The 14,387-nt window shown below is 30.8% G+C and overlaps 1 protein-coding gene across 1 annotated transcript in view; it reads right to left on the minus strand.

Moving 5' to 3' along the window:
• The window catches only part of LOC117172066 (microphthalmia-associated transcription factor), a 310,163-nt gene that overhangs the window by 163,521 nt on the left and 132,255 nt on the right, over positions 1-14,387 (minus strand). The window contains exon 4 of the mRNA XM_033359813.1: positions 4,663-5,040. Within this exon, the coding sequence (XP_033215704.1) occupies positions 4,663-5,040 (378 nt within the window). The remainder of the gene's footprint in view (positions 1-4,662; positions 5,041-14,387) is intronic.

A 14,387-nucleotide genomic window follows, 5' to 3' on the forward strand; every position in this document is an offset into this window, starting at 1 on the left:
GTTTTGATTGCGACAAATATTTCCTGCTGATTTCTTTACAGAAATCTTTCGTTTTCAATTTAGATATATTATTCTTGTTGCAAATTTTCCAAATTACGGTAGAATTTGTAATTGATGGTTCTATTATTCGTGAAAAAATTTTTAAATTCGGTCTGGGAAATTCCGATCCCGAATTCTCGTCATCTGATGAATCATCTCCATCAGAGCCAGAGTAATCTGGATTAGGTATGATGATACGTTCATCATTTTCGTCGGAATCCCATTCCGATTCGGAGTTTGTTGCAATTTTTGAGGCTTTACGCTTTGGCATTTTTTTTTGCTGGGTGTACTCGAAAATTCCCAGGATGACAATGCGGTGAAGGTGTGGTTTGATGTCGGAGTGCAATAAAGGTTACGGAGTCGTTGGAAATTTTTTATTGAAAAACTATGCGCTTTTCGAAAAATTTGTTAAGAATAAAAAGTTCTTGTAATCAGCCGAGGAATACGCCTGAATTTTTTCGGAGCGTTTTGAGCAAAATTTTGAATTTTGCAAAAATTGTTCATATGCAAAATCCATAATTTTGCTCAAAACTCTTCGAAAAAATTAAGGCGTATTCCTTGGCTAATTACAAGAGCTTTTTATTCTTGATGATTTTTCCGAAAAGCGCATCGTTTATTGTAAAAAAATTCATGAATGTTTTCACAAAAATTTTGCCATTAAGACGCCATTTTGAAAATACTAAAACGAAAAATCGATCTTTGAACCATGGATTCTCAAAGTTTAGACATTTATTCCACCGGCTAGTGAGATTCCAGGTTAATTACAGACTCGAAAAGCTTTGGTAAATGGTTCACAAAAAAAAATAGGCACGAAAAATCACGCTTTTTTTTTTATTTAAACTGCATTTTGGGATGATAAATAAATTTTTTGAGGAATTTCATTGGCACCGTCGGAAAGAGGAGATCTTAAGCAATAAAAATATATGTGTCTCAATTTTTTCTAGTGTCGAATAGTCTTAGTTATTGGCCGTTGAAAAGCAGTGTACCGGTATTGTCGTTTTGGCCGTTTAAGGGTTAATAAAGTTCCATTCAAGCATTCCAAGTGCAAAGAATAAACATACTAGCGCGAAACGCAAGATGCGACAGGCATGCGCCCTTAAGCGAACTCAAACTTGCGAACTTTAGCTTCAACTCGGCTACTAAATTTTGGTAGAAGTGATATTGGAGAAAAGTAAAATTTTGGACAAATGAAAACCTGCAAAGAAACCTTTTTTATCAATTCTAATTCAAATCAGGCAAAATTTCGAGAAAACTCAGTATTTAACAGTTTATTTTAAAAAATTCGATTTGTTACAATCATTCCCTTTACAAAATTTTTCATCTGTAAAGTAATAGCGGCTGTTTTTCTAAAAAAAATTAAAGTGGAGTTTCTCGAAAACCACATATTTCATTCTTGGTAAACCACTACTTCACAATGAAAAAAATTATTTTTGAAAAATCAAATTTTTGCATTTTCCTCAGAACGAAAAAAAAGGATTAAAAAATCATGGTATAAAAAATGGTTTGGCCTGTATAAGACTGATTTGATGTTTTTTATATTACTAACAAATTTTTTTTCATAAAAAATATGAAGAGGAAGGGTTTTCCTGAATAACCTTCGAATGGTTGTAACAAATAACAAAATTGTTGATTAAACTGTGAAATACGTCTTTCTTGATTTTTACCATAGAATAATTTACCCAATTACCAGATAATTCTGACACTCAAAGCGGAACCCCTCTGCCTGATTTGAAACACAATTGGTATTTCATTTAAAAAGAATGTAATTCTAGTTTTTTTATAACAAAGTGCTTCAATTTAGGAAAATATTAACAAGCTAATCACTGCACTAAACGTTCATAAAAAGTGAACACCCAAAAAAACGTTTAAATAGTGAAAAGTGGTTCGGCCTGTTTACAGAAGCGAAACTTGCGTTTCACATATCTTGAATTGTGTAACAGAGTATTAACACAATTTCGACCAAGGCGTTCTCGAACCCAGTTATAGATTGGAGAAACACTGGAGGAAAGACTACCATAAACACTCAAATTAAGGTAAATATGCTGTGGTGTAAATTCAAAAGGTCAATCATCGCCATAGGTAGTTATGTGCCTCTGATTGTTCGACAAACACAGTTGCCACTAGCGATACGTCATTTCAAAAATTATACGAACTTTCTTGTAGTTCTCAAAAGAAAAAAAGAAAAAGACTTCCTTATGGAGATTATTTTATCCATTTCCTGTTTGTAGAGGTTATTAAAAAAAATTACTTTCAAGTAATTTTTCCAATTTGCTATTTGTGCAATTCATATTCTAAGATTTTTTTCAAGAAAAGATGGACGTTTTCGCATACTATCTTTATAGAATGCAAGAACTTCAAAATTATTTAAAACATATAAAGAAAATAACACACTTCAAAATTAGGCAATGAAAATTAAGACCCCAAGTTTTTCGGTTCGATTTTGATAATACAAACTTCTTGACCCGAAGCCGAAAATATTATATTGCCATCAATTTTTTCCTTAAAATTGAATGACTACAAGGTAGTATCTAGGAGAAGTAAATATCAGTACAATGGCGAAATTTTTATTTTTGGAATTGAATTATATACAATTCTCAGTATTATTATCATTAAATTTAGTTAAAGTCAGGAATTATTATCATTGTTTTTTTAACCTAATCGTATCGATTCTCGAATGTTAAATTGGCTGTAAAATGCTAAAATAAATATTGGGATTTTAAAATCGTTGCGAGGAAACAAATTCCAGTCACTTTTTCAGAATTTCATGATTTTTCATGTTTTCCAGAATTTTTTCAAAATTCCACGAATTTTCCAGGTCTTCCAATCCAATAAAAAAAGTGTCGAAAACTTTTACTAATTTGTTTTATTCTATTTATAACGATTTATAAGCTTCTACCAACACTACTGCTGAATTTTTTGTCATATTTAAATATTTAAATATTACAGCAATTTTCAAATGTTGACTTCAAACTTTCAAAAATATAATTTAAAACCTAAAGCATTTAAAAGTTGATCCATTTAAATTTTAAAAGGATGTAATAAAATTTTCTGTAACATTTAAAAATCATTCTCTGTTTGAAAATATTATTTTAATACCAAAATGTAAAAAAAACTAGTAAGGAAATTCGTTGATGCTCGTTTAAGACATGTAGGAAAATAATTATTCGACCCATTAAGTCCCAAAACGAAGAAATTTCTCTCTTACGTTTGAGCTTGAATAATTTTATAAAAAAGGCAAAGAATTTATTGTAAAATACTCTTTTCTACTATTTTTGGGTATGACATACACAACGCAATGTTTAAACAAACGAAAAACATTGATTTTCAATTAATAATTAACAAATTTTAAAAAATCCCTTTTTTTAAGCTTTAAGCAATTTTTTTTAATCAAAAAATTGAGGGAGAAGGAATTTTTTTACGGTCGCAAATGTTTCTCTCAGATCATATAAATATTAAATTATTTCAGTAAAACGGTATTTGAAAAGTTTATTTTTAAATAAAATGAAAATATTTAGTGTTAAATTGGCAAAATCATGATATTAGGATTATAAAAAATCATTTTTTTGCTATTTCACGTCATTTTCACACCAAAATCCAATGCAGTGAGTGAAATGTCGTTTTTTTTCAACGATTGAGTGATTCACTGATATTTTTTTTATCAAATTAAAAGTTAATGTTTACTAATGTACAATTTTACATGACTCTGCTGTGTAACACTGAAGTTAAAGCATAATATTTGAAGTACAGTGGAACCGCGGTTATATCCTCTCTGACTTATATCCTCTCGCGCTTATATCTCTGCATAACTCTCATTTATGTCCGCTTAACATCCACCACATGTGGTACATGTGGTACATGTCGTACATGTGGTTGTTGAATGATAAAATATTGTGCACATACTTTGAAGCCTCTTTTGATTTATCATAACTTTAGAAGATATTTATTTCAAATTTAACAAAGGTCACTACAACAAAGTTAGAAGTATATTCCTCGCACCCGGCATGCATGCACGGCGTGCGGGCAATGTGCCTCGCACTATTGTTACCATTTGATGCTACACAGGATTTTGCATTGTATTATGGCAGTCATTTTATTTTAAGTGGATCTAGTAAAATCTTATATAAAGGATTCAGTCACACAAGTCTATAATTTAGATATACGATTTAGGATACTTTACCGATAAATATTCTTAGTCTAGCTATAACACGTAATCATAATTATATGCCCTAAATAGACAATTCATATACTCGTATCTGTGCGAGCAACAGAATGTGGTTATAGAACCAAAATTATGTGTGCACCGTCCAATTATTTCTTTTAGTCACACAAAAACTGGGGGTACGAAATGTTTCAAGTAATTGTTCAAGCAGGGTTTACCCCAAGATGAGGAAAAATGTCCGTAGTTACAGGTTTATAATGGTGCTGCCTCTAGTGGAGTCTGCCGAATACCTATATTTAACTGGGATTTACCACGGAGACTTTACCTCAGTTTCGAGTACCCACCTCGAGTTTGCACTGCTCAAACTATTACCTGCAACATTTCGTAACCTCAGTGTTTTCTGCGTTGTTGGGTTTTTCTGGATACAATTTAAATAATTGTAGAAATGAGAAAGGAAAACTCACCTCAGAGTTGCTGGTGGCGACACTCGAGAGATCAGGAGACATGGCTCCTGCGGTAGGGTCAGGACTTGGAGTAACAGCATGTGTGTGAGGTAATAACGTAGGTGCATGAGGATATGATGCCATGTGAGGATGTTGTGGTTTTGGATGATGAGCAGCAGGTCCGGGGGGTGCACTGTGGACCACCATAGGCATTTGTTGGGGTCCCGTGTCAAGGGGGGTTCCACCACCACCACACCCATCACTCCCAATGCTGTTGTGAATGCCAGTGACCACACCTTCGTCTGCACCACGGAACGACTCGTGTAAATATTGTCGAACCTGGTTCTTCTGCTTCTGAACCACATGGTAGCGGGTTGGGTTCTCCAATAAGGTCCTCACCTAATTAACACAAAAATAAAATCACTTAACAACTTTAGAGATTTTACAACTGAAGCCGTTTATAGAAATGGAGCCTAACCATGAATCTGTAGATACATTATAGACTGAAAAAATAGACACTACGTAAAAATTACTTAAAAAAATCATTGTCAGTTAAAAGGAATGCAGTGAACGCTTGGGAGTATAATATATATCTTATCTTGCAATTATTTTTGCAAACTTTGGGTAATCAGATATCTCTTTTGTGAGAGAAGGGCTCACTAAAGCATAACCACAGTTAGACGAAGTGATAAAGAGAAAAAAAATCGAGCGACGAGATAAAAGGTCAACACGTCTCATTCTCGACGAAGGTAAGAGAGAATGGGCCTCAGAAAATTGAGAAAACACATAACCCATAAAGAAAAACGACAATGTTTCCTTCTTCATTTTACGAGCTGTCTTAGATCCAAGTAATAGGCTTCATCTTCGAGGGCTTTCATAAGAAATATTAGGACGAAAAGGATTCCTTCATGGAAGCTGGAAATCAGAAAAAGTTAGGATCGCACATTTAGACCTCACGATTCAAGGCTTGAGATAACGTCTCGTAAAAAATCGATTCCGGAAATACAATAAAAAAAAGTGCGAGAAGAACGATAAACGTGTTGAACACAATCTGGATCAAATCAACCAAGGGCTTCAAAACAGAAAAAAAATCTAGAAAATCTTGTAAGAAATATTACGTCAGCTTAAAAAGTGATAGATGATGTCACGCGATAGGCTTCCGCAAATAAAATTTTTTTAATTCACTTGCACTTAAAATTCAATGAACTAAATTATAGCATTCAGAATTCTATACCCGCTAAAAGAACAACTCCATTTTTTAAATTGACCCCTTGTTATAGCACGCATACGTACCCGATAAACAGCAGATAGGTTTAGTAATTATTACTCTCTGGTTTAATATATTATTATTGTTTAATATTTTGAATTCACGGATTACAAGGAATTTACGGGACCGAAAGAATTCAGAGAATTAAAAAAATCACAGGATTCACGGAATTTGCGGAATTCACGGAATTCCTGGAATTCAATCAATTCATAGAACTCAAGAAATTTACGGAATTCATGCAATTCAAGGAATTCGCATTATTCAAGTAATTCAAAGAATTCGAGGAATGTACGGAATTCAGTATTTTAGGAAAATCATGAAATTCAAGAAATTCCAAGAACTTCCTAAATTCCGTGAATTCTGTGCATTCATCGAATTCCTTACATTCCGTGAATTCCATGGATTTTGTGAATTTCTTGAGTTCTATGATTCTTGAGTTCATTGATATCCTTTCTTTCAGGATCGAAAATAAATTTAAAATGACTAAAAATTAAATTTTATTTAATATTTGTTAGAGTAAATTTAATATTATTCCCTCAACTTTTTTTTAGGATTAAGAGGTATACCTCGAAGATATTCTGATTACCCTGATTTATATTTATTATGAAATTCAATTTCATCAATTGGTTCTTTATTATCTTTAATTCGAATTTTTTATTAATTTATATTATTTGAGAGAGAATGGTTTCTTATCGATTAATATTACATAAAAATTATCTTAATTCATCAGTTGAATGAATAAATAATATACCTCTATATTAAATCATTCTTATAATGAAGTTACTATAATTATAAAATAAATAATAATTAAAATATTTAAATGAATAAATACTTGCTTAAATTTGAATTTACAAGATTTTTTTCTCCATTGATAGAATGATTAATTAAATTTCACGATTCCTTTGATTTCCGCGCATTCCTTGAATTCCGTAAAATCCTTTGGTTTCCGCGAATGACGCGAATTCCGCAAATGCCGTATATTCTGTGAATTTCTTCAATTCCTTGAATTCAATGAATTTCTTAAATTCCGTAAATTCCCTTAATTACTCGAAATCCGTGAATTAAAAAAGGTTTCAAATAATAACTTGAACCGGAGAGTAATACTGCCATCCAAAATAAAAATATAAATAAGTGACATTTTTCTTAAGAGAAATCTGCATCTAACTGTGTTAATAAAAATGATTAATTATTAATATTTATTATAAAAAACGATTGTTCATAAATGCGGAAATTCAAAAAAGTTTAAAAATACAACAGAAAAGGATACGCAAAGCACTTTGCGTGTCCTAAAAGCTGTACTGTTCGGCTATACACTAGCCACGAACGTTCGGGTAAGTTCCGAACAGCCACTGAATGCACAGTGTCCCTTACGTACGTTTAGTGGTATTTTGAGGCTGCGCTTGAGCTCTTCGACAAAAGCATCGTCCGCAAGTGACTTTGTGTTCTTTTTCCGTGTATTTTTGACTTTCCACTGCTAGTAAAACATCGCAAGTCCATTTTTTAATAGAAATTGTTAAAAAAAATTTTGTTGCAAAATATGAAAAAACACATTATTTTTACCAAATAACGTATCTTCATTATTCAAATCTTTATTCGATATTAGAGTTCTATGCTGCTGTACAAACTAAAAAGATGCATAAGTGACATTGCCGCTCAGGTCGATTTATTCATTGCCAAGTTTAAGAAAATAAGTTTGTACAGCAGAAAAATTGCTAAACCTATCTGCTGTTTGCCTTGTATGCGTGCTAAAACGAGGGGCCAACTCAAAAACGGAGTAGTTCTTTTAGACGACCAACGCGGGAGTTGGCCCTTTCAGACGATCTGCAGGGAATAAATTATTTAAAATTTAATATTAATGTAGGTAGCATGTTCCTAAGATTTCAAGTCGAAATATAGTGTATGTTCAACAAAACATTTACATTTTCAACCAAAAAAGATGAATTTTTTATCAAAACGATGACTTTTAATAAAATTGTTAAACTTTTAACAAAATAGTATGATTTTTAACCAAGAGAGAATAATTCGGAACCAAATATATACAGTAGACTCTACGACACTTCTTGCTGAGACACTTCTCGTTTTCCGATTTCCCCTTCGTTCGCTCGCCCCCACTCCTTAGCTCATTACACCCGCAAACATGCATGGCCAGCTGCGGCGAATGCGGCTCGACTCTCAATAATTCTAGAGCGGAAATAACGTTTAGGTTAGGGCGACTTTATATAGACTCGTGTGATCTTTTGTGTTTCACAGTGGAATTTTTAATATTGTCGCTCACTCGTAATTCTTGGAAATTATAAATTCATAGTGTAGAGATAAGTCTAAATATTAAAATATTCCGAGCATACTTGACAAAGCTATACGGCGCTTGAGAGCGTTTGAATTCGCGCGCGCGTCACGTGGCTCTCGCGTGTCACAGGTAGACTTTTCAACTAAAAATAATTAAGTTTCAACCAAAAAGATTACCTTTCTACCAAAAAATGAACTTTAATTCCAGAGGGGCAAATTTTCTATCCAAAAAGTCGAATATTCAAGAGAAAAGTTAAACTTTCGACCAAGAAAGATGTGTTTTTACGAAAATGATTGAATTTTCAATAAAATAGTAGAATTTGTGATCAAAGAGATGTATTCCAAACCAAATATACAATAGTAGACTTTTCCAGTAAATAGAATTAACTTTCAAACAGAAAATATTACTTTTCTAGCAAAAGATAAATTTCCATTCCATAAGGATGAATTTTTTATCCAAAAAGATGAATCTTCAACAAACCACTTAAATTTTTGAATTAAGGTGATTTTTTTATCAAAAGACGAATTTCGAATGTATAAGGACGAATTTTCTATTCAAAATAATGAAATTTGTAACTAAATAGTAGAACTTTTAACGAAAAGAGATAAATTCTCAACCAAAAATATGATAGCAGACTTTTCTATTAAAAATAATTAACTTTCTACCAAAAAGGATTACTTTTTCATAAAATAGTTGAATTTTCAACACAATAATTAAATTTTCTACCAGTTAGTAGAATTTGTAACCAAAAGAGATTAATTCTAAAATAGAAAAGCGGAGTAAGATTACAAGACATGATAAATCCATTTGACATGTCTGCTCTACAATTTAGACAAATGAGATATTTGAAAAATACCAGAGATACAAAAAAAATTCGAATAGTACCATAAAAATGAAATCATCTGAATAGTTATTCAATACTATTAAATTATTGAGCCTATAAGATTATAATTACACAGTTCATGAAGCATGTAGGACAATTAAGTACAAAATAAACGAATTTTAATCTAAATAATGTAAAGGTTACAACAGTTTTAAAGCGAGATTTTAAAGGGAAAGAATTTTTGTAAACCAATCCACGATTCCTGAAAATGTTAAAGCTATGACTATCTTTTTTAAAAAAATTGATTTAACATGTTTTGTTTGCTGACACCTGAAATATAATAGCATAGATTTTTAAATTAAAAAGATTGAACTTTCAACCAAAAATAGTTGACTTTTCTGATTATTTCTTTTTTTTATAATTCAGTTGGCATTGAAACGACACAGCCAGAAAAGGGAGAACCAGAGGAATTTTCTGGAACAGAGCTCTTATTCGAAGAAATTTCCTTTCTTTTCCCCCTAGGAAAGTAGGAAAAAATTATTTAAAAAGGAGAAAGAAGTAGGGAACAGAGTGAAGTTTAGCGGTGATGTAAAATATGGAAATGCTTCATTTGTAACTTACTGGGTTACACTATTTTTAAATTTTCAATCCTAAATAAACAAAATACTTGAATTAAAAACAGTCAGTGCTCGATTATTTGAAATTAAATATTCTTAAATTCAATGCATTCCATAATAAACATAAATAGTAGAAAATGAATTTAAGAACATTTAAAAATTTAAAGATTAGAGACAATTAGAAAGACAAATACTTTAAAAATTAAAGCATTTCAAAATAAATAGTTGAGAATTGGACATTTCCAAATTCTCCAAATTACACAATCCAATTTTCAATTGTTCGAAACTGAAAAAGTTCGATAATTCAATACACTCGAACTTCAATTTGTACACGCTTTTGGTTCTGATCTTCGACTCACATTGAGACTCTACAAACGAAAACATCAGGTCCGTATAAACACTGTGAGTGAACTGACGCACCATACCGCAACATGACGCAGTTATCAAATTAGGCGGTTAGCCCAGGCGAAAAAATTAGTTATAGTTTATATATAGTGTGAACACCGGGTGTTCCATGGCAACCGACAATGCGCATGTGCGCGGAATTGGCCCTGGTTATCCATTTGTAGCAAACATTCACGAACTCTTGGACGTTCGTGGTTCCATTCCCCACTTACAGGGATACTACTCTATAAACTATACATAATATTTCCGCCTGGGACGGTACAGCGCTTCATTGCTATGCTACTTTTTTTTACGCATCAGTGACCAAGGACGTCCTCACCTTTTGGTCCCGCGGTTTCACTTATCCGCAACCGCGGAGCGATAAGATTTCTCGGAACGCACAAATCAAGTTTGCTGAAATTGAAATTTGTGTGTATCATCCTGCACCTTCCGTCCACTAATAATATTTGCAAGCGTTTAAAATTTAACGATTGCTTATTGGAAGTCATAGTACGATAAAAAGTGTGTATTAAAGCTGTCCAAATTAAAACAATACAAAACATAAGTTTTCGGACACTGTGATTTTAAATTAAAATTGTTCCACCCAGGCGGAAAAATTATATATAGTTTATATATAGTGTGAAGTATTACATATAATATTCATTTGTTTCATACAAAAATTGTATATAACGGAATTTAGAGAAATGTATGGAAAAAGCCTTTCACCAAAATTGTCTCAATTCTGTGAATTTTTGTCTCGTTAGTGCTCGGTGAAAGCTTAAAATCATAGAAATCTAAATTCACCTATTTCTGAACTAAACAACACCACGTAAAAGATTTGAGTAATTATTAAATTTAATTACAGACATATAAAGAGAGACTGATTAAAAGTTGAAATTTATCGACCTATAATTTACCTCTATTGTGCAAAATAGGCACAATGGAGGCTTTTATCTCTGTGTAAAACAAACTTGTTTAAATTTTCAGATAAGTACATTTGACGTGCTTTTGTATGACGCAGATTGTTAGAATGATGAGAAGAGTCGGGGAATGTAGCTTTTGTTCCATAATGTCTCTTGCTACCACTCTACCATTTTCCCTTATCTATTTCAAAGAAATTCAAGAACTTCAAATAGACTGAACTTAAGACTAAGGAAAAGTGCTTAATGGCCAATAGACAAGTGCAGGCGGAATAGCATTTTTTTGTTAAGAAACCACCATATTGGATTTCCGAAGCCACGAAAGACGACATGCATAAAACGATAATCGGAGGAAATATATCAGATTTCACCTTTCTTCGATGTGCGACCCGCTCAGCTGTTATCTAAGCGGATTTGCAACTGCTCCTTTCGAGACTAACGTATTTGCAAATGTAATAAGCAAACTGATAGCAAACATTTCCAGTTACCTGGGTTTCAGAGCTAATTTTTAAATCGGATTTTTGACTTAGTTATAAAAAAAAGTTTCTCTAATTTCTATCGGGCATTAAAATATAATAAAACGCTTGATAGCTACTTGATTATTATTGTTCTCTACCGGCGGCGTAGCCAGGACTATTTTCGGGGGGGGGGGGTCGCTCTTCAATGGAAAGAAATGAAAAAAACGGGTATCCGAAAAATAAAATAACCTAATATTGAAGTTAAAAAACGTAATTGCTTAAGCAATTTATTATTGTTTTGAACAATACTCTTCTTGAATATTGTTAGAAACTTGTAGGGTTTCCTGAAATTTTTATCTTTATATGTACTTTTCAGTTTTACTCAGAGCGAGATAATAATTATAGAAATTTATAAACATAATTCAGGGTGGCCGTTTTAATCGACGAAATAAAGTCCCAGTAATTTCCCGGTTTTTCCTGGTTTGCAAACATTTTTCGCGGTCAATTAAATAAAAAAAAAATACTAAGGGTAAAGAAATTTTCTATTGAGGTAATAAAAACTGAGCTGCAAATGAAAGCAGTCAAAATGGAACTCTTAAATCTTTAACTTTTAAAATTTAAATTTTCAAGTTTTTAATTCAAAAATGTTTTATTCAAATGCTCAATAATTTACGCGTATAAAATTGAAAGTATTAAAATTTTTCAACATAAAAAAATATAAATCCACGCTATCATTTTGAATGCTCTAAATTAAAACATCAATGAATGAACTTAAAAATTTGAAAATTATATAATTTCAAGGAATTTCAAGCTAGAAACTTTAAATCTTTAAAAAATGAAAACTGTTTAACTGAAAACTTCTTAAATTGTGAAAGGCTTCAAAAGAATAAAAACATTTTCTTAAGATTCTTAGGAAAATTAAAAATAATTTTACATTTTTAAAAATTATATTAAGAGAATATTTTTAAAGTTTTTCAAATATTTAAACAAATTTAGAACAAAAGATTCTTTACTTTTTAATATTTGGTTTCAATTTACTTGTCTTAAATAAACATTCAAATATTGCTCAATATTCAATATTGAATCTTTTTCTTAATTAAAAATTTCAAATTGAATGGGCTGAAAATTTGAATATTTTAGACTGAAACAATATTTTAAATTTAATGAAATCCTTTAATTAAGAATATATTATTATGAAGTTATTTTTAAGTTGAACATTTTTCATAAACTTTCAGTCACGGGTTCACATTTGTTTAATGACTAAGACTTCAAATTGAAACCGTTTAATTTTTTTAATTAAAATCTGTAAATTCTTAAATTGACGACTGATTAAAAATCGTGTTGTCAAGTAGTGTTTGTTTACTTTTTATTACTCAAAGTACATACCAATTTTTTCGAACTTTTATTTATTTATTAAATAAAAATGGTTTTTATCCAAAATTTTCAACTCCAAAGGCTTTTATTTTTTATTGGTTCAAGTCTTTAGGAAAGAATTAACAAATTCGTTTTAAAAAATGTAAGCTTAAAAATAAAAATTTTGAATGGAAAATTTTTAAAGTAAACAAATTTTGAATTACGTAATGTAAGCTGAATGATAGCATGCTTGAAAAACATAACACTTCAACTAATTGTTTAAAAACTGCAAAATGCTCTGCAACAAAATTGATCCTTTTTTTTACTGTGTGATGCCGAGTAAAAATTAATTAAGTTAGATTACAATTGTTTAAGACATTTCGGCACACGATGGTGTCCCTCTTTAGTTAATTATTCAGACAATATATTTACACATATAGTTTAATAGTTATATTTCTAATATGTTGTGATCTTGTCAACATGAAAAATGTTGCTTTGAAATCTTTGATGTTCTGTTTCGAAACTTTAGGAAATCATTTAAAATCATAAATTATTTTTGAAAAAAATCAGATTTTTAACAAAACTGTTCAATTGTCCACAAAAAAGACTATCTTTCGACCAATTGCATTTTTGACCGAAAATACATTTTCCGCCACAAAGTGTTAGAACTTTATATTTTATACGCGCAAATCTTCGAACATTTGAATAACAAATCTAGAGCTTTAATTTTAAAAGTTTCAGATTAAAAATGATTACACTTTGAGTGTTTTAATTTGCAGATAGTTTTTGCAACTTCAAATGACATTTGTGTCTTCTAGAATCTATCAATTTTAGGAACCGTGATCAAATCATTCTTAATTGTTCAATTTTTATTTTCAGTCAAAAAGATTTTCTTTCTCGACCTAGGGTTTCTGTAAATTCGTATAGATTCTTGAAGTTGTACTTTTTTGTCAATTCTGATAGAAAATACAATAAAATACAATATACAGTGAAATACAAAAAAAGTACAAAATTCGTCCTAATAATAGAAAACAGTTGTACTTCCCTATAATTATTATTGTAATTTATTGTATTTATCTGTGAATTCCTGTAAAAATGGTTTTAATTTTTTGTGAATTTTTGTAAAAAAATGTCCATCAGGGCAATACATGAATTTTATGCAATTTTTCTCCCCGCAGAATCGAATTTCTGTGGATAAAATTCTGTTTCCAAACCAATTTCCAATGGATTTCGATGTTTTTCTATCGACCGTAAGGCTTCCAGGTATAAAGAGTCAGTGAACAAAAAATGTTTAAATAATTAACTATAGTCTTATCTATTAGTAAAGTATCATTACAAAGAGTAATTTAAAATGTAGTTTTAGTTTATTTTGCTAAGAAAATAGAGTCTGTGCTTGGAAAAATGGTGAAGATGTGTAATTATTTATAAAAGGTTTTTCTGTTGATATATAAAAAATTGTTGATTAGTCAAAATGAATTGAAAAGTGAAAAAAAAATCTCTACATAAAAGTAGATGTGCAAACCTGAATCTAGGAAAATGCATATACCAGGTGTATACATATGAAACCGGTATTTTTTCAAGAAAAAAACACATTTATTTCAAGAGAATGATAACAAATATTTTATTCAAAGTATGCG

Source organism: Belonocnema kinseyi, chromosome 4 (genome assembly GCF_010883055.1).
Source record: "Belonocnema kinseyi isolate 2016_QV_RU_SX_M_011 chromosome 4, B_treatae_v1, whole genome shotgun sequence".
NCBI classification, from domain to species: Eukaryota; Metazoa; Arthropoda; class Insecta; order Hymenoptera; family Cynipidae; genus Belonocnema; species Belonocnema kinseyi.